Source organism: Hipposideros armiger, unplaced genomic scaffold (genome assembly GCF_001890085.2).
Source record: "Hipposideros armiger isolate ML-2016 unplaced genomic scaffold, ASM189008v1 scaffold_951, whole genome shotgun sequence".
NCBI classification, from domain to species: Eukaryota; Metazoa; Chordata; class Mammalia; order Chiroptera; family Hipposideridae; genus Hipposideros; species Hipposideros armiger.
In genome coordinates, this window is record NW_017732301.1 from 265,667 (window position 1) to 287,761 (window position 22,095).

The window sequence follows — 22,095 nt, forward strand, 5'->3', positions numbered from 1 at the left end:
AACCACCTTGGCTTATTCCGGTAGTAGGATTTAAACTGGCAGAGAAAACCCCATGTCTCTGATCTAGAGGGACTCAGCCTTTGTGCCCTACGGGTTGTGGGCCGCAGCCAAGTCTCCACGCAGTTGCCTCTAGGACATTCTAGATCCTTCATGTTCTACAGTTCACTCTAGTTGGTATCAGTCTCCACACTAGGGCAGGTTTAGAAGCAAAAGGATTTTCTATCTTGTCATTAGCCTGTGGCTCTGGACATGTCAGTGATTTTTCTTCCACAATAGGTAAATGGTTTCGAAAACTAATGGTGGAAAGAAAAATATGTTGAAAGACAAGGGTAAACATTTTTAAGAAATTAAAACAAAATGATCATTTATTGTTTTTAATATGTAGTCAAATATGACAGCAGTATTACACAAATTGCTCCCTTCTCCCCCTTCTAAAATCCCAAATTTGTTGACGGTAACTGAAAGTGAAAAACCATGATTTAATTCTGAAAATAGCATTCAACAGAGAGAACACATTTGGTCACCACCCGCTTCCAGACCTTTAAAGATGAATTGTGTCACTATGGCAGTCAATATACTGGCTTTCTTATAAAATTATTACTATGAAAGAAGAGATTTCCCACATACTGTAAGCAGGACCAGAAGGATTACTGAAAAACTTGGCTTAAGAAGCCGTGTGAGGAAAACTTTCATGAATTATTGCAATCATAATGGTAAAAAGATAGATGGCAAATTAATGGGCTGTAAAGAAATACATTCAAACTTAGATAATTCTTACAGTGAAGATAATCAAGAAGCTTGCAGAAGTTATGTAACATCTGAATTATTGAATTTAAACAGTGGATTTCAATAAAGGTCACACCTCTTCTGCTATCGGACACCATTAGTGCAAATTCAGATACAATCATTTTTACATTTGCAGGTTCAGGTACGTCAAGCGTGAGGTCATCATGAAGTATGCGCGCGTTCTTTGATCGTGAAAGAATGCAGCCGCGGAATGTCTCATTGACATGGCAACGGAAACAGAAACGATGTCCGGAGGCCTGGAGGGAATTCAAAACGCTCGGTTTTCCAAGCCCTGTGTTAAATGAAGTTTTGGAAAACCTCAGCAAAATGAACCGTCACCTGAAAGACACGTCCTTGATGTGAGGGACTGGGCTTCAGAAAACAGTGAGAAATAAACTTGCTGTGTGCGCTGCTCACCACACAGTCTTTCCTCTTGTGTGGGGCTGACTGGGTTCTGAGGGTCAGATTCTCCCCCAGTGTTCGCTTTCAGCAGCACCACAGTGAGCTTTGTGATTCTGACAAAGGGTACAATTATACCCACTCTGAAATGCATTTGACAAATATTCTGTGTGCTGGTGCAACTGGCATAAAACACAGACAGCCCCCGGGGTGCTCAACTTCTTCTCATTTCACACTTCAACATTTCAAATTACTACAAGCAGAATTACCAGAAACAGTAGGAAATTCCTGGCATTGGAAGTTCCCATGATCCCAGCTGGCATGCGAAAAAGACTCTCTTTTTTTCCCCCCCTGAAGATAATGTACTTCCCAGGCACTGTCCAAAGGCCTCAAATGAGGCAAATGAAAGATTTGTTTTGACCAACCTATGAAAAGACTTTCCCCCTCCCAGCTAGAGCCCCGAGACTGTGTTATGATATACACAAAATGCCTGTGTCTAAAGAAAATTCATTTCCCTAAAATGATTTTAACATTTCTTAGCAAGGGAAGCTCTGATTTCAACTTAATGGTCTTTTCAGAGGAGCCTGGTAAAGGACACTTAATTTGAGTTTTTATTGCCCTGCTACAAATATGACAATCAGAGTATGTTTTTGTTCAAATGCTTTTAAAATGGTTGCTTAGACTCGACCGCATTGTCTAGACAACAGTCCTTGGGTCTGGGTCCTGAGGTGGTCAAACTTCATAGAGATACAGCTGTGGGTTCCCAGTTCCCAGTGCCCTCTCTTATCCTGTCCTCAGAAAAATTCCTTTTATTTTTATGGTATTTATTGCTAGTGTGTGGTTGGCTATCTCATGGTCTCTGGTATAAGGGAAGAAAAGAGCATGCCTTGTAAGTCACAGGGAGATAAATGGAAAGTCTCTTGTTTGGTCATTACCTGACCATAAGCAACCCAATTCCCTAGAGCAAAGTCCTCAGTGATATCAGGATTGGTGCCCCAGGACATGATGGCTGATTTTTAGATTAATTGGGGGGCATCCTTTATTTTCTGTATGTCACATTTCTAGCATAACTTGCAGGATCTGTGCCTCAGTGTCTGAATGACCTAAATTTGAGTTGATTCTCACTGAATATTTATTTCCACATTACTCTGAAGAAGTTGAAGACTGCTTCATAGCATATTTTGATCTTTATTTTGTTCTGTGAATTATCCCCATCCACTCACTCCCATGTCTATATCTCTCCCCACATAGCAAACTTCTAAAATTAGCTTTATGCTATGTATCTAGTCCATAGGCACAAAAGGTTTATAGCTGCATGATGAGTAAGTGATGTGAAAGTATATATATTTTTTTGTAATGCTAGGGAAAAGAGGGGCTATTTTTAAAAATCAACAAGTCACTGTCACATCAAAAATTTTGACTGTATTTCATTAGGAGAGAATTTTTTTAGTAATTCTCAAATGTTAATAAATCTTAGAAAGAAAACTATGAGTACCAGCATAGGATTTGCATTAATTTTTTTCCAGCCTTTTCTTCTGGATTTAAAGTAACAGAATCAGTCGTTTAGTGTGACAGTGATCCAGAAATGAACAAGAATTAGCAGTGAGAAGCCAATGATCATGTATTCCATAAACTTTTATGGAGAACCGATTCAAGAAATCGTGTAATTTTGCCCTCATAATTATCACCTTATTTCTTTGCCATTATCATTGTGAGAGCAGTGGGCACTGGATGGTTTAAAAGCTATGTGAGGCAAAAATTAGGTAATTGTATTATAATTTAAGTTGAACTGAAGAGCAACTGGATCAAAACGTTAAGTAACACCACATTGTCTGACATGACAGTAGTAGAGTAGAAAATTATATACACACTTGAGGGTCTCCTAGGTGATGGTTTTCTGATTTCCATGATTGTCTTATGAGAGCTCACTCTGGGTGTGCTTGTCAATATTCTATACCTTTAGACTTCATAATCAAGGCTTTCAATTGTGTATCCATACTAATAACTTGTAGTCAATAATTAGGAATGCTTTCTAAGTCTAGGCTGGCCTTTTAGCAACGGAATAAAGAGAAACCTGATATTCCAGTAAGGGGTTTGCTGTTATTTCTGGGAATATTCTAAGAGACTGTCTTTGTATAATTTCATCAAGCTTTTAACTGGTGCAGAACAGACACAAGTACAAATGGATGGGATTCAGAGTTATCCATCAGAAATCACTGAACCTACAGGAAAACTGACATAAGGCACATCAAATCAGCGGAAACTTTGGCTTGATAGATTTAAATATTCCAACTCTGAGATTTCCAATTTGCAATTACTTGGGACAGTCAATTGTTTTTTGTTTTTGTTCCCCCCCCCACACACAGAGGGACAATAAAAAAAAATCAGTATGAGAAATAGAAAGCTCATCCAGATATACTTAAAATTAGAAGCAACAAACTTCAACTTCTCTGCACATTTGGAAGGCAAAGACAAAGGAGCAAGATTTGTAGATGTGTGAAGTGACCAAAAGAAAATTCCTCAAAGTCTCTAAGATACTGAAGTTCTGTGACACCAAGTACCCAAAGTGAAGCAAAAATCACCACAGCAGCTATCACAGCAGCAAATATAATTGCCAAACAACTGTATCTCTGGCTACGAAAAAGTCAATTCCCAAATTTTCAGCGATAACCAATCTTCCGATCTTCTCTCAATAAATTTGTAAAACCGAGAGATGGAGAAATAGATTAGAATGATGTTGGGTTGTGTTTGAAATTGTGACCTTTACAGTCCCTTCTAATGCAAAGAGTTTAGGATTCCAAGTCTTACTGTAAACAAAAACCTACTTATGAGGAAGATTAAGTGACAAGGGTAAAAGAAATATTCCTTGTTTTCTCCTGCTATATTTTGCTCACTAGCTAATCCAGTAGATTTCCCAATCCCACCTCGGGGGACATTTGGCAATGTCTGGAGATGTCTTTAGTTGTCACAACTGGGGTGTGTGTGAGCGCGAGCTTCTGGCGCATAGTCAATAGAAACCCTGGAAGCTGCCAAACACCCTACAATGCATGGGACTGCTCCTCCCCTCCCCCAACAAAGAATAATGGGTCCCAAAATGTCAACAGTGCTGAGGTTGAGGAAACCTGAGACAGTCGAATAAGTGACAACCAACCACACACACCTAAAGTGCAAATGCTTTTTTGACACACTGGTGCTTCTAGAATACCTTAAAACTGATGTTGATAATTCAGAAAGGCACAACAGATATACTGGTGCAAGAAAGTGAACTATTACATCTGGTCAGAAAGAATTCAAGTGGCCTGGAAAGTCCCCCTTGGTCTGGGACAACTTTGGATGAGTAACTTTTCTTCTCATCAATGAAAACACAGATCATGTGAAATAGAGCAAACAGCACAGATGTGCAATGATGCATCATATTTCAGAAACATTCTTTAGGCAAGTACTTGACAGTTCCCTCTGTAAGTAGAATAGAAAATAGGAATGGAAGTCGAATAGAGTAATATTGATTTTGCCTAGTTGCCAACTTGTGTTTGAGGATGTCACCATACTACAACTATCAGTGGACATCGCCAATCTTTCACTATTTGTATTTATCACTATATGCCACAGATGTAGCACAGTAATTTGGTTCCTGTAGGTGCTCAATAAATAGTTAAGCTGATTGACTGATTAAATGAATGAACAAATAAAGGGATGAATCAAAGTGCTCTGCGAAATGTAAAGTGCTTTACAAACACAATGTAATATGAGTATTTACATAATAGGTAATGCTACACACCTCATCATATTTGCTTTGAAAACCTTCTAAGGACAAAAAGTACAGACAGTTTAATAAGCAAATAAAAACTGTGGTTATATATATATATGGTACGGAAACCTGCTATGAAGATTATTCGTTTGTCAGGTACACTGGGGCGAAATGAAACAAAAGCAGAAAAATTATAAATGGCAAAAGAGAAATAGTATTGCTAACTTAGATGACCACAGACAGGTAGGGTTGGAAGGAAAGAATGTGAGAAACCAAATACAGATCCTATAATTGCTAGAGCTTGAAATCACTGGTTGTTATAAAAACGGCACCATTCTTAAGACAGCAACATCACAGAGGAAGATCGGTCCACTGTTCCATGTCATAGAGCAGAGCCGATAGTCGATAGAGCAAAGAAAGCTAGCTTTCAGATGGACTGTGCCTTCTGAGCTGCTTAAATGATGACAAAGTGGTGTAGGCAAGGAGATGTAGAACAGAAATAACCCAAGAGGAATTTCAAGTTCAACACCCGGTTTTGACACTGGAAAATTACTTTATCTCTCTGGGCCTCAATTTTCTGATCTGTGACATGAAAAGTTGGAATTAGATGACCTCCCTTGATTCCGGCATATGGATGCAGATGCAAAAGCAGGTGGGAGAGAAAAAGCAAGAGTAATCTTTTGAAATTAGTAAAGCATGTTGTAATAAAACATCTGAAAAAATGCCTGAGGAAATACAAAGCAAAATAACATTTCACAGGAGGAAAATACTGTAACCGTAAGATCTATTTTTCAGTTAGTCTTATTTAAATATTCATTGCTTATCATGGAATGGAAGCATCTTGAACCAAGGCATGGCTTCTAGCAAAACTTTTTCTCAAATGGACAATATATCCTAGGGGCAACACCAAATTTATGCTCCTTCAGAATGAAAAAATAGTACAAGATTTTTTTTTGCCAAAAAGTTAATGTTATACTAACTGAGAATATATGCTATTTGCATATTAGCATAATTTAATTTTAATTAATATGCCTTTTTTTATAGTTGACATTTGCCAATTTTTATATTTAAAATTAAGTTCCACATATTTATATTTTAATTGTGATAGCCCCTTACATTTGTGTTATAGGGATAAGAGAAATATTTGAAGTTACTTCTGTTTGAGGCATTTCCTTCTAAAGAGAAGCCTACTGGTCAGCTCCTGGGCCTCCCTTTGCTATGAAGAATAAATTGGGAAATCAGAGGAAAATACAGAGGCTAAGTGACTACATAATAAAGATCAGAGCCAGGTGAAGGATGCAATTAGGGGACTTTGGTGTAGGAGAGGAGAGATGTTATGCAGAGGAAATATTAAGAGAAAATATTCAGATGGGAAGAAAGGAATTTAAGCAATTTTGCTGGGTGTTTTGAATGTATTCTCCTTTGGCATTTTCTCAAAACATGTATTGATCTGATTGCCTTTGACTGCTTTGTGGAGTGATGGACTGTTGTTCTCTAAAAGCAAATATGTGTTGCTACCGGGCCAACAGCTGTGCTTTATTCGGGTTATGTTGACGTAAGGTTTTATAAGTCTGTACATCTGTACATTTGGTCAATCTGCATAATAATAAGCTTGCAAGGAAGACAGGATAAAAAAAAATTTATTTTCCCAAATTGAGACTCATGGAGGGTAAAGTGATTTTCCCACAATAACACAGTGGATACTCAAAACTGGGTCAGATGGTATGTTTTTCACTACTCCATCATGCCTGAGATCAAAATGCTTAGATATGGCCAAGAACTATAAAACCTTCTCTTTTCCCCCCTCCTCCTTTTTCCTTTAAGGAGAGGGAATTACAATGAAAGACCTCTACAGCACTGTGTAATAGAATTTCCTGTGACAATGGGAATGTCCAAACCCTTCATAAACAATCCAACATTGTGGTTGCTGCTATCTGGTTGGCTTAAGAGACTTTCTTTTTTTGTCTTTTAACACTTTTATCTAACCATTGAATATTAGTTTTACAAACAATTAAGATGAAATAATTAACTTCCTCTATAGCACCGTTTACCTGATTTCTCCAGGAGTTTGTATGTGTTTCTTTGCTGGTCTTAATTTTTAAATTGTTTTTGTTAATCTCCCTCTACTACGTTCATAGTATTAATATATTAAGTAGTGTACAGTTGTACCCTTTCTAATACATAATATATGTAAAGTTCAAAGCATCAGCATTTATTCTGAGCTTCCAGCAACTGCATATGTTTGCTCTTCCTTTGCAGTAAATAAGCACTAAGAACAAAGCAGACAAATAAAATAGAATGAAGGTTTCATGAAACAAGATTTCAGCCAGCCATTCCCCTTACAACTGAAAGATTCATACACAACAGAAATGTCTAACTACCTCTAACTCCTAGTTCTTTCAGAAAGTCTTCCCACACTTCAGTAGCCTTTTTACTTCTGATAAGTTGTCCCTATTACTTCATGCTTTAGTTCACTGAACAATTCAGAGGGGTTTACGCTTTTCAACAAAATTGCCAATTCTTTTGAATCAAAAATGGAAGATGGGAGGCACAAAGATAATATTACTACTTCAAAGAATTGTGTAAGGATGTGGATATATATGCAGGATTTATATAACTGTCAATCCACTGCTATTAGAAGCCACACCTACCACGAAAGCTAGTGAAAGAAGCGTCATCTTATCCTAAAAGGAATCGTCTATGTGTCCCTTATGTCTCTGTAGAATACCAGTTGCACCAGTTACATTGGCAAGTCACTTGGTTATCACTACCTGATCACGCCTGCTCCACAAGAAACAAGTTGGGATATTTTTATAAATTGAACGAAGCTACAGCAGAGAGATTGTCATCACATCCTTCAATCACCTTGCTTGTCAATTTTTTTTTCTTTTTGCAATTATTAACTAAGCAGTTTAGGGAAAAATTACCACCCTCATCAGGTACTTATAAAATGTAAAGCAAAATCCATGTGATGGAAAATGTCACTAGTTTACATCAGACGTTTGTGAAGATAAATATGATACTCTGTTAGTGGACTGATGTCTTCCAATGTAGACACTGTGTACAGATGCTAAACTGTTAGTAAAGTGCTATTTAAAAGATCTCTGCTTTTCGATACCCGAATCTGCAAATGGTAGACACTGTACCCTACAAGAACCCACAGCTTCTTGGCACAGGATGTAAGTTTCATGGGTCGAGATGTTGATGAGATTGTATACACAGTACCTGAATTTTAAACTTTAGGAGCTCAGTATACATTTATATATATTTAAATTAACCACTTTCCACCTCAAAGGGATGCCTTTTCTTTCTTGGTTCAGGGGGAAATTTCAGAATCTGGATCGTGATTACAGCGCAAATGGCAGCTCCATTAAGGAGCTTTTGGCATCGGCTTTATTTAGCCCGGGAGGGACGGGGTTGATCTGAATGAAAGCATGGCTCAAATAGGCAGGAAATGATGGGCACTGCAACTAATTGAACCCCTTTTGCTAAGTGACATAAAAATATTCTAATATTAAGGATTATTTTACAACTCTATGGAAGTATGCAGTAATGCACCTTGTGTGTTTTGTCTGACAAAATGCACTCTTAGAGTCACAAGAGCCTGCCTTGTGTTAGTTCATAAACAAAAATATATTTATATATATATATATATTTATGTAACTACTATGTGCTTTAAAGAAAATTACTGTATGGTTCAGCAGGGTTCTTTCATTCTCTTTATCCCCAGGGATATGCTGACTTGAATGGCTTCTTAGACAGGAATTGACAATGAAATGGGCCTTTAGTACCGAAACAGCAAAAAACAAAAAAAAAACACCACATGTTTAGAATCCCTTAATATTTTTGGTTCAAAAATGATTAAAGGACTCTCCAGCCTTTTGTTTCCTTCAGCCAAGAGCAACTGTGGCTTCATAGGACTTCACGGTTGGGGAATGGAGGCGATGCTTCATAAAACACATCAGAAGCTTTATTCTGAGGGGGAAGAAACGAGGGCTTCCTCTGCCACTCCCTCTTTCCTAATCCTTAGCTCAACGTTTGAAAATTCCATCGCAGTTCACAGAAAGGGCATCCGTGAACAAGGAAGAGGGAGGCCTAGTTTTACACCTCCTGTGTAGATAAAAGATTCGTCCTATAAAGAACTTGTTGGAACAGGTGGATCTATACCAGGAAAAACAAAACCCTTTGTCCACATATCTGGTGAAAAGATAGAAAAGCTCTTATTTTGAGTTTTTTTTTTTTAATCCTGCATGAGCTATTTTTTCCTCAGCAATCTTGAAACATTCATCATTGCTCTTTTGAGTGAAAAGGGTTCAGGCTTTGGAACACAGTTATCTTTGAGACATCAGAAAAGAATATTTGAACCAGAGGTGTAGATCCCTCATAAACGAAAGCTTTGTTATTATTGTTTTTTGTTTTTTTTTTCTCGATCCCTTTAAAACCCTACACCTAAGCCAATGGCATTGTAGTCTTGTCATAATTCCGGTAAGTCCAGAAGAGAGGTTCTGAGTGGTCAATAGTATCTTGTGGAAGTTTTAGTTTTTCTTTTACCCTTCCTGGGTTGGGCTTGTCGAGAAATCTTGTCTCCTTCCAGCTACAGCAGCTTAGGGCGCGCACGTGTGTGTGTGTGTGTGTGTGTGTGTGTGTGTGTGTGTCTTAAAGGTATAGGCAAACTTTAGTCATGACACCTGTAAACCAGCACTGGTGCTGTCCTGTCTTAGAACTCTTAGCACTGCTCAGATACAATAAAACCTTCCTTCTCTCCCACTGGTTCAACTTCGGCATAGGCGGGGTGGCCAGAACCTCTTCGAAACTTCATCGCTGGCCATCTGCTGGGGCGTCTCTAGAAGAGAAAAATGCAAAAGTAATGCACACCAGGATGATGATCACATGACAAGAAAAATAGATTGGCCAAATATTTTGGATTCACTAGGGAATTCAACTGAGTACCATGTGAAATGATCTCTTATCACCATCACTAAGCCTTGCACCTGCGTTTCCATTATGGCATTATTGGCACCTCTCAGGTGACAGTCCATTTGCCACATCTGTCCCCATAGGACTGAGTGCTTCTCTAAGGCAAGCTTTATGCCTTATGCATATTTGTGTCTAAAAGATTCTATAAATGCCCAAAAGAAATGGTAATTAAAAAAACCAAGTCTTCTTAACATATAGCCACGGATGCTTGCGCTTCTCTGGAAGTCAATAATGATATCACTTCATTTTGTTAATTTATTCAAAAACATAAGGCCATACAATTCTGCATGGTACTTAGAGGTGCAATTGAAATTAGGGGGTAGGCTTCCTAGCAAATAAACTAAAAGAAAAGTCACTTAGTATCTTAAGAAATTATTTATTAGGCTGAGACTACCATATATGACTTTTTGTGCTTGAAAATGAACAAGATGTCAGGCCCTGAAAACTGAATCCAACAGCAGAGGGCGTGGATCATCTCGAGCCTATGAACTCAATAATCGCACATGAAACGCTGGTCCTAAAACACAGGAGATTTGTATTGACAAAAAGAGCTCATTTCTCCCCAGCCTCCGAAATGCTAAAATGCATTTCATGGTCACATTGACACTAGGAACTATGACTCCATTTATTAGAGTGCCTGCAATTTTTGGAGTAAACAAGACAATAAATATTGAAGGAAGTTTATTCCTAAAGAATTTTAATGTTACTTATCAGTGTAGGTATCCTGGCATTTGGCAGCTTTCTGGATTTGTCAATTACATTCCAACGTCCGTGATTAATAGCTGCAGATGGGTTTTTGTATCAGGTAAAAATAAGTATTAACTCTACGTTCTGGAAAAATACTAATCAAGGTCATCACTAATCAAGTAGGTAATTCTGCCTACTAATAATATTATATGCTGTCTATATAACATTATGTGATCAGCACCCTTTCTGTGTAGTAGCTGGTTAAGTGCCATGCAGTGAGTGGAACTGAATTATCCTTATTTTCCAAAACAACAAGTTAAAACTAAGAGAGGGCTAGATAGCAAAATAGTGTGTTATTGTTGGAATTAAACATCATCATCAATGAAAATGCATGAAGCATCTCTAGGGAGATGAACACTGTAACTCATGGTCAGTCCTGCTTGTGGGACATGCCACTCTGATCACCATCACTATTTATAACCCCTACTCTGGTTCAGTGACTTCACCACTGGGCTTGTGAAGCCACAGCCACCCTACCTTTGGAGTAAGCAGCATTACTCAACCTTTGCTCTGAATCCCCACCTTTCCAAGGCCCACCTGGCAAGTAGAGCCCTGTGATCTAGCGATGATTTACAGCCCAGCACATGAAGACATTGTGCTATAGGTGACTCTTCACTAAAAAGGAGCACAGGTGACAAGAATGCTGATGTCTGATTCTTGTGAAAGTTACATTTTGTTAAGCTCCTAACTGTATTTCATGCTTTGTACCAGGTGATTTACATATATGATCTCATTTGATATGCACAACTCAATCATTTACATTTTGCATAAACCTGTAAAGATAGCAACTGGCAGAGCCAAGAATTAAAATGAGATCTATCTACATCCAAAGTTAATTCTCCTCACCGTAGAAATTAGTTCTTAAAATTCAGTGGTTTGTGTATTACTCACCTGAAATTTGTGAGCATAGGTCTATTTTTATTTCAGTCCTAAAAATATAATGTTACCAACAACTTCAGTATTCTGCTAATAAGTCAGAAAAATTAAGCTGATAATTCTCTGTCTTAGGTGAAAAGATTGAAGGGTAATGTTTATCATGTACTTTGTGAGCTCATCACAGAGTGCCTCAAAATAAAGCATAAAAATATTGGACGGTGAAGCTTCCTCTGTTAATACAATACTAACCTATTTTCTGAATTAATTACATAGCCTTAAAGAAAATTATCTTCATTTTTTACTACTCATTATGGGAAAACATAAAAGTACCCCAACAACATTTAAAATTACTAGAGATCCCACTACTCACACGTAATTCGGTTCAACTATCACTATACATCACTTACATGCAATTCTAGGAACATTAAATCATTGTACATACTGTTCTAGGAGCTCCTTTTTTTCCACTTAAGTACACACTAAAAAAATTCATGAACTGTTCTTTTACAAAATTATTTAAAATGTCAGTAGAGTATATTATTTATAGCTAAATCATGATTTATATTGTCAACTTGATTTTGAGGTTTTTTTTCCCCCCAAATTTTTGACAATATAAATAATGTTACAATAGATATCTTTGCTGCTCACCTGATGGGCACATCTCTATTAGTTCCTTTTATAAACTCTCAGAAGTGGAATTATTGGGTCCAAGAGAATGCACAGATATTTACAAAACACCTCAAATGTGGTGTATGGTGCTAAGTGCTGTGTTGAAGGGCATTTGGCCAAAGAAAGGTATGGAACATGGCTTCTGGTTCATATGGGAGATACAAACCATTTCAGGGCAAAGGGATTTTCAATGTAGTTTGGAAAGGTGAAGAAAATACAGGGAGGCAACATTTAATATAGGTTTCATATAAAATATTCTAAAGATGGACAGGTAAAATCCAGCTACAAAATTATTTTTTATTTGTGCAAAACTAAAAAATTTATACTTACTCCTGTTGGTTTTGACTAGATTAAAAGACAAAGGCATTTTTCCATAATAATATCTTAAAATTCATAATAAAATCTAACAGATATGCAACTGGGGTTTTAAAAATTTAGTGTGATTTTACATTCTTTCACAATTCCTTGGTATGTCCATCTTAGCCTTAAAAATGCCAAACAAAGAGTTAATAACTACCAAAATGCTGCTTTCTTCCTAGAATACTTACACATATCACGAATCAATTACATGATCTTAAATCACCTGATTTCTCGGGGCCTCTGTTTCCTCATTTGGAAAATGTTATCTAAGGATTTGGTCTCTAAACTTTATGTAGGATTCTTATACCTGCCTGCCTGAGATAATTGACCTTAACATTATGGAAAAAATAATGATTTAAAAACTCCTCTGTATGGTGGTTCTTCATTGTCCCTCCTGCCTCCCTCCACTAACTTTTAGATTCCTAGATTTAAGGGAGATCTATATAAATTAGTTCCAACTGAAATTGATTTTCTATGTCAATCTGCAAATCTTTCCTCATAAATGAAAATAATGGGGGCAGTTCTATGACTGTGCATGAATGGCTCAATATTTGGTTCTTGTAGAAAAATCTTTACTGTCGGTGCTATAACATGAGGCATCTGTCCAGTGGACAAAGGGGTCAAGAAACCTGGTTATCCTGTCTGTCTCTGCCACAAAGTGTGATGGGTCACAGCCCGGCATTTGTGTCTTTCTCGAGGCTTAGACACATCCGAATCTGTCTTCTTTGTAGGACGGCTAATTCAAATTGTTGCAGAAACTGATAGGGGCCACAGGGTCATTTGCTAACAGGACAGGATGTGTGCCGAAAATTGAAAAATTCAAACCAGACTGCAGTGTAATTCATTACAGAGATTCGGGAAGTAAAGCCTTAAAACATCACTGGACGCAATGCGCGAGCCATCTCTCGTTTCATTTCGGAGAACTGTTTATGTGGTCAATCACATGCAGGAGTCAATGTTCATATTGATATCTCGGCGCTGGGGTGGGCTGTGCCATCAGGTACGCTCCCTGATTACTATTAATTGAACTGTCGTCCAGATCTCTCTCGATGACCTGTGGCAAGATAATTAGCAGAAATATCCACAAACAAACCTGCAGGGTCCGTCCCCTCAGCAGTGAACGCAGAGCTGCAGCCAGAGACCTCTCAAGCTGAGACAGCAGCAACGCAGACAGTGCTTCTTGGTGGGTGAGACCAGTCCTTGAGGAGAAGTTACTAGGCGTGAGCGTGAAAGAAAAGGACCAATTTTGAAATTCAAGGCCCAGCTGGAAGACACCTGTGGTGCATGATGGTGCGTGACAAGCAGTTGGTTGGAAATTTCTGGTATTTTGTGCTACTTTCTTCACTGAACAAAGTGGGCAAAGGGGAAAAGGCTGGGATCAGGAGACTTCAGCAGTGTTACCGTGATATCCATTCCCAGGACAGGACTTAGGCAAAGTCCTACGTTTTCTTTGTTACTCAGTCTCCCAATTGGGACAATGAAAGGACCTGGATTGCTGTTTTTCAAACTTCTTTTCGTTTACAATAAAAAAAAAAAATGTTTAAGTCACAGACCCTCTGCTCCAATGAAACCTTACCTTGTAGCCCAACTAGGATTGCACATAGTAGGTCTCCCTTTATTGTGATGGAGAGACCCCAGCTTACACACTCTCCCTGAGGCACGCCCCCACCACACACACACACACACACACACACACACACAGAGACTATGGATCCCATACCTTCTCAGAACATGTTTTTGGAAAACTATGGAACTAAATCTGCATTTCTTGAGCTTGAGGGAGCCTATTAAAATGCAGATGCTATTGCATTGTCCTGTACACCTGAAACTAATAATAATAAAAAAAAATGCAGATGCTGACTCAGTAGGTCTGGAGGTGGGGCCTGGGACTCCGCATTTCAAACAAGGTTCGGCTGATGCTCACTTTGCTGGTCCACACACCACACTCTGAATAGCAAGCTAATGATTCTCTAAGGTCTCTTCACATGGGGACATTCTTTAGAAGTGAGTGGAAGGAGAAGCATTGAACTTGGGCTTTCCTTGTCTCCCGCAGACCTGCATCTTCCTGGAAGCATCTTCCATGGCTGGGTTAACCTTTCAGCATTTAGCTTGGATGCAGCTTCTTCATGGAAAGGAATTTTTTTTTCCTTTTTATACTTCTAAATACAAATTATTCTCTCTTCTCCTTATTTTGTGTTGACTATTATTTCAGCCTTACATTATATGTCTGGGTTGCCAGATTTAGCAAAATATAGAACACCCGTTACATTTAAATTTTGGGTAAGCAATCAGTAATTTTTTAAACACTATACTTCATGGCACATGCTTATACTAAAAAAAAAACTTACTCATTTTTATTTGGAATTGAAATTGATCTGAGTGTCCTGTATTTTAGTTGGCAACCCTATGAACAGGGAAACACAAGCTTCAATCAATTAAAAGGCCAGTTAAACTTCAATCTAGTTAAAATAAACGACTCCTGTTGGTGGCTGTGCTTCTTTGCTTCACTTGTTTTTTAAAAAGAGTAACTCAATTGATTTGTCTGTCTTCTGGTATGGCCAAGAATTCCAAGGGATAACTCGTGTGTGAATAAAGTTTGCATGTTCTTTCACACATTTTCTCCTCATCAGATATTGGTTGTTCTTCCTCATGTGGAAGTTGTCTTATTGTCCTGCATCTGCGTCTTCTCCAACCTACAATTACTACTTGCCGTTGGTATGCTGCCTTCGTTCTAGAACTTCCCCAGGTATCATCCTGAAGAATTAGTTAATATAACCAGAGTTGGTACACATCCAAGATGAAAATTGTCCCAAAGCATGTAGAAAACAGCTATAAACTGAGATTAATAGAACCACCAATTTATTCATGTGATTTTTCTGGAAGCTAAAGTAGTCTTAAAACAAAAATTAAGTGGTTCTCCATTGGATGCTAAATTAAATACAAACTCTTTAATATGGGAGGAAATCTCTTTTAATCATACATTTCAAGCACTTACTGTTCATTATTTTCTTTGACAGCCCTTTCTTTTATGGCGGTTCTCAGACCTGACTAAAAATAACATCACCTGAGGTTGAGTAAAAAAAAAAAAGTACTAATGTCAAGGCTCACCTCAGCTAAATGATTCAGAATCTCTGCCTGTGGCCCATGCAAGTATATTTAAAAAAAAGAAAAATTCTTTAGGCCAATCAGATGGATGTCTAGGGTTGAGACCACTGTCAAAGCATATTTCTCTTGGTTCCACGTCTATATTCCAGAGTGTCTTACACTGAGCCTTTGCGTGTGGTTTTCCCCTCACCTGGACTGCCACTTCCTTCATCATCTCTACTCACGCAAACACTGCCCCTTTCACGTTATTTCCAAGAAAGCTTTCCGGGTTCCTACCTATAGATAAGAAGTCACTTTTCATCCCCCTGCTTTGTCTCAGACATTTCCTGGTATTATTTGTATCTCTTGTCACATTTTAGCACCCACTGTGGTTGTTTACGTGGCTGCATACATATAGAGTATGTAGATGTTCTTGGAGTCAAGTGTCATATCCTGTCCAACTCTGAAATTAGCCACAGTGGTGGTGTATTAAAAATATTTGACCCTTTTTGTATCCTCTGCCTGCTCTGTGAGACAACATTATTTTTGGTAATAACCGTGAAAAGAAATGAATAATAATAATGGCCAGAAAAGAAATGCAGACAGTGAAAATCTTCCTGTTTTGCACTTCATCGATATTAACCATGCTGGTAAAAAACATTAAAAATAGAAAATAAATATCACTGTACAAAAAGGGAAAGTAGAATAAATTAATATAAGTTTGCTAAAAGGGAAACAAAGGTGAAGGGATGTTGCCAAATGAGTGAACTCCACAAGGATCAGAGAATGTTTTGCCTTTCCCAACAACAGAATTAAAGCAAATAAGTTGTGTTTCTTCATCTTTACCACAATGCTACCATTCTTTATTTTGAATCGTCTGTTTAACACAGATGCATGTAGCACCATATGGGCTGGAGACCCCACTGAGCCTAAAACAAATGCAGAACATTCCAGACTCTTATGAACTTAAAATGAAAGTATGCAGCTGAGTCTGCTGTCAGGGCCAACTGTGTAATTGGAGTTCTCTGAATTAACCTCCATGCAGCGCCGGCCGAGTGGCTCAGTTGGTTAAGAGCTCGTGCAAGAGTGCGAGCTCTGAGCAACAGCGGTTGGATGCCCTGCCCGGGCTGAGCTGCCACTGAGCTGCCAACAGGTGGCAGGATGGCTCAGGTAAAAAAAACAAACAAACAAAAACAAAAACAAAAACAAAAACCTCCATGCAGAAGACAATGTTTACTAAAGGCTAAGTAATAAAACTGTGCTAAGTTGAAGTTTACATCTGTATTATGGGACTAAAACTCCACAGTCACTGAGTTAATGCTTTAGAACTTGGATCAGCAAACGTTTCTAACTCAATTTAGAATTTCTGGCACATCGTGGTAATGAAAAGCTAACCTTAATTCAGCCAGTTTTATTATAATTTTACCAGTTTTTACAAACAGTGTACTCCCTTTCTCCCTGCCCCTGGGGCAGGCTGCTTCTAAGCCCTGCCCTTGGTTTGCCATTGACCTACCATGTCTAGCAATGAGCTAGGCACAAGGAAACTCACAGTAAGTCTCCACTGACTTACATAGGTCTTAGTCTACTGTTTTTTGCCCCACAAGGGGCGTAGCATCCAGATTCTTGACTGCCAAGCTATCTTCTTCGCTTTCTATATTCCTTTTGTGATGTCAGCTCATTAGTGGCCACTTCGTTGCCCAAAATGAGAATGACTGGTGATGGTGCATTCATATGAGAATAACTGCATTTAGTCAACCAATAAAATCTCTGTTTACACAACTACATATGAAACTCCGTACTTAATTTAAGGTATTTATAAGAAAATAAGATATTTGCATACAAATGCTTGAAGAAGGGCTAACCAATAGTCCAAGCTAAAAATGCACAGACAGATTGGATTACTCAGTATAATATCAAGTATCTGCTAAAAGCATTGGGCAGTAAATGCTGTGAGTCTTGAGGAAAGAGACCTTCATTTGCATTCGAATCATCAGAGAAGACTTCACGGGTGGACAGACTATAAAGACAAATGGCAGAGAGATCTGGTGAAGCAGGCCCTGGCTTTGTGGGGAAGTGGCTCCTTTAGCCACTGGCTTCTCAAACCCAAAGATCAGATACTCCAGGGAAGTGCTGCAGGGAGCCTTGAGAAAAAAGGACTATTGCAGTGTGCAAAATATTTTGAATTGTTAATGCATCATCATAGAAAAAGTTTAATATGAGGATAAAGATACTTTTTACTGGGGAAAAAAAAAAAGGCAAAGGGCAGAACGAAGCTCCCCATCACTGCAGCCTCCATGCTGCCTGCAGGAATCATTCTAGAGCTTAAGAAAACTTCAGCCACTGCTTTTACGTGCCTCTTCCCCAACTCCTTTATCCCCTCCAGCAACTTTAATGACTAACGTTCTCTTCTTCCGGGTTCCGCCTGGATCATTTTGAAGATATCCACTACCGTCTCTTCTCTATTGCTCATTCTACCTCATCTCAAAAGAGCCACCTTCTAGGCCTGGCCGCCTCAGGATACTGCACTGCCTCCAAATCCTTTAGATTAAGGAAGGCTGCCTCTCATTTGTTGCTAACATTCACACAGATGCCACTTCACTTCCTGCTAGCCCGAATGCCATGGCGGGCCGCTTACAATCCACTATTTTCTGTTCCCACAGCTATCTGACAACTCATCCTGGATAAGCTCTCCCAACCTCATCACAAATCATCTCTTCTATTTTTTCCCTATTCCAGACCCAAAGCAGTCCCAACTACTACAGGAAGAAGTCACATATTCAGGTTAACCCCGCCCCAAAGAATCACACTCTTTCAATTAGGAAGTCAGTGGTTACTCTGCTCTTATTAGAGTCTTATGATACACTTGAGCTCTATCCACGTGCATGCTGCCCTCCCTCAATCTTGCATTTCATCAGCCATTTTTATTATAGAGAAGATTAAGCCACTTAGAAGGTGCTAATCTTCCCCCCCCCTTCATGAATGCCCTTATATCTACTCATCCTTTCTTATCTGAAATAAAAAGATATTCTTCCTCTGTTGCATAGTGAATTGCTTTTCCTGTTCAATTCTGTCTCTGCTATAAATTACTTCATTTCTTCCTCCTTCCCAAGTACCTTAAAACACCCCTTTTATTGTTTCTTTACCTTATACCTGCACTCAACAACAGAAAAAACCCTTTATTTGGTTTCTTTGTATCCCAGGACTATATCTGTATTGACTACCTGACTGAATTCACTGCCTTCACATAACCAAACCATTTTTTACCCACTTAAATGTGGAGTCTGCTCCCTCTCATGAAACTGCATTCTTGCAGGTTACAAATGATTTCATTGTCAAGTTAGTACCTTTTTTCTCTTATTCTGTGGCTTTTCTAGAGTGCTTCACACTGCTGCCTACCCATCATTCTTGACTCTTTTTTAAAAAATTATTATTATTAGTTTCAGGTGTACAAAACAATGTAATAGTTAAGACATTTCACCCCTCACAAGGTGAACCCCCTCCCAATCTATTGCCCCTCTGACATCTTATGTAGCTATTCAAATTCCATTGATTCTATGCTATACTCCATATCCCGTGACTATATATTAAATTATAATTCACATACAATATTATTCAGCTTCAGGTGTGGAGAGTGCAGTGGACAAGCATCTACACCATCCATGAAGTGGTCTCCCTAATAAGACATGTGCCCATCTGACACCCCACAAAATCTTTACAACATTATTGATTATATTCCCCAAACTGTCTTTCATACACCCGTGGCAATATTGTAGTTACCAATTTATGCTGTCTAATCCCAATTCCACTCTTAGGTGTCTATCCAGAGAAATCCAAAACGTTAATTTGAAAAAATATATGCACCCCTATGTTTATTGCAGTGCTATTCATAATAGCCAAGACTTGGAAACAACCGAAATGCCCACCGATAGGTGACTGGTACATCTATACAATGCAGTATTACTCAGCTATAAAGAAGAATGAAATCTTGACATTTGCAATAATATGGATGGACCAAGAGAATATCATGCTAAGTGAAATAAGTCAGTTGAAGAAAGACAAATACCATATGATCTCATTTGTATGTGGAATCTAAAGAACTGAATGAATGAGCAAAGTAGACAGAAATAGTCTCAGAGATATAGAGGAAAAACTGATGGTTGCTAGGTGGGAGGGGGTTGGGGATGAGGGAGAAGGGGAAGGGATTATACAGCATAAATTGACTCTCTTTTGCTGGGTTTCTATGATGGTCTATTCTCTTACATCTTGTTTATTCATTTTTTTCCCCTTAAACTTGTTTCCTTTCCTGGTTTATAAACATTAAATGTTAACATGTCCTAACATTTAACCACAAATGCTCTAATCGCTCTCTTCCCATAGCACTCTTCTTTATTTTCTTGGGGTTTAACTTCTACAATTGTAATTTCCATAATTTTCTCAACTTCATCATTCGTTTTCCTCAGTTGCTTCTTTTGAGAGGCCCAACGGTGATTTGACCATCAGCTTACGCCAAACCTGCTTAAAATCCATGCCTTCATTGTCCTTCCTAAACTAACTGTGTCTCCTGACAGTTCTAAGTCTGTCCTGAGAAACTTGAATTTCCCAGTTGCTCAGATTTCATACTCTGGGATTATTTTTGCTTCTTTCTTCTTTGCCTCACAGATTCAAGGCAAAGACTCAGGACACACTCCCCACCTTGACTGCTAATTAGCTATACTTTTTGAAAGTTGCTTAATTTCTTGGAATCTCAGTTAGCTTATCTGTAGAGCAGGGATAAAATAAGACCCACATTTAAGGACCTCATTGGGAAATAGTTAGAATCAAAGACAGTTGATTGCAAGCACTTTCAGACACAAAGCTTCATGCAAATGAAAATTGCTAAATTCTACTTTCTTTATATGGCTCTTGAATTAGCCCCATTCCCTTCCTTCTATGGATGACCTAATGCAGCTCTCATCACCTTCCACAGGCATTACTGAGACAGCCTTCTATCTCTGCTAGGAGTGTTCTTTCACTCTTCTAGCTTTCTCCGGCCCATTCCCACCACCATTTTCAACTTCTATTTCTTTATGACATAATTTATTCCCCTGCCTCTGGATTAAAGCCCTGATTCCACAGTTAGTTCTTCAAAGCCTGTCACATCTACCCTGCATCTACATTAAAGCCATTCTCATTACTTGTCCCTACATATTAACATATAGTTGAATAAGTTGATTCATCTTGCCTTTTCTTGACTTAATGCTTTTGTAAAGTCATAATATACCTCTCTTCCATGGGAAATGTCATCTCCTTTCCTCTTTGCTTGGGCGCAGCATAACATTCTTTCAGGACTCTGCTCAAATATTACCTCTTACATGAAATTCCTCCTGATTAATTTCTGTGTCTTTCCTAAGAATTTTATAGTGCTTGACTGCACCCTTTATTCAGCATTGATTATACCTTTGATGTTCGTTTTATTATTATTGAATTCATATGTGGCTATTTGGCCTTTAACGTTTTTATGTTCTATATCTCCACATCTATAATAAACTGGGGAATATGATTACACATAGGGTGACCAGATGACTTTTTTTTTTTTTAGAGTGAATGGGAGAACTATTAACAGTTATATCAGACAACAGATATAAACTGAGACAGCCTAGGCAAGCTGGGGTTGTTTACCCTAGTTATTCCCTTTGTGGTATTAAACACATCTACCAAGTTGCACTGCACAAACAAGAGCTTCAGTTTTGACTGATTTCCCATGATATGTGCTGAGAAGAATCCAGTCTTTTCTAGCTTTAGCCTAAGTTCATAACATCATGTTGATGTTGCATTTGGCAGTATTTCTTGAGTTTTTGAACCACATTGCCACAAAAGGTCATTTTCTACTAAGATAGAATAATAATTTGCTATTAGACAGGCAATTTACTCTGCGGAACAGGGATTTGCAATGAATGTGAAAACAGGCCAGTTTGCTGTTTCTCTGTGGTTTGGTTAACAGACAAGATAATGCTGCTCTGGCCGTAAATGTTCTAATAAAAGTCGAATGTGAGTTAGTGCTGCTCGGCACAAGACCGGCTGTGTTCCTCACGAGGCTGTTCTCATAAAGTTACTTGTATCTGAGCATCCGTGTGCTTCTAAGTGAGGTCAAACAAAAGCAGACACATTAAGCTCTCATTAGCCATGACCTTAGCTATGGTAAATAGTCAGCTATTTTCTGCCCTAAAGGGGCTGTGTGCTTTAAACCACATTTAATCACAAGATTAGGACATAACCCAATAAAATGATTTATGCCATCAAATCCAAGAGTGGACACTATTCATTTGAAGATTTAGAGTAACGCTTATCAATCAAACCAAGGCAAACACAGACCTATCATATTAGAGTGGTATTTCATGACACACATTTAATTTGTCTATGTAGAAATGAAATGAAAAAATTTTAGAAACAATTTAAAAGGCAAACTTTTT

At 38.4% G+C, this 22,095-nt stretch overlaps 1 protein-coding gene across 1 annotated transcript in view; it reads right to left on the reverse strand.

Annotated features, from left to right (window-relative positions):
• Positions 1-358: 358 nt before the first annotated feature.
• The window catches only part of PLXDC2 (plexin domain containing 2), a gene marked incomplete at its 5' end in the record, with an annotated part of 245,593 nt that continues 223,856 nt past the window's right edge, over positions 359-22,095 (reverse strand). Inside the window, one exon of the mRNA XM_019630832.1 lies at positions 359-9,776. Coding sequence (XP_019486377.1) covers positions 9,660-9,776 — 117 coding nt within the window. The remainder of the gene's footprint in view (positions 9,777-22,095) is intronic.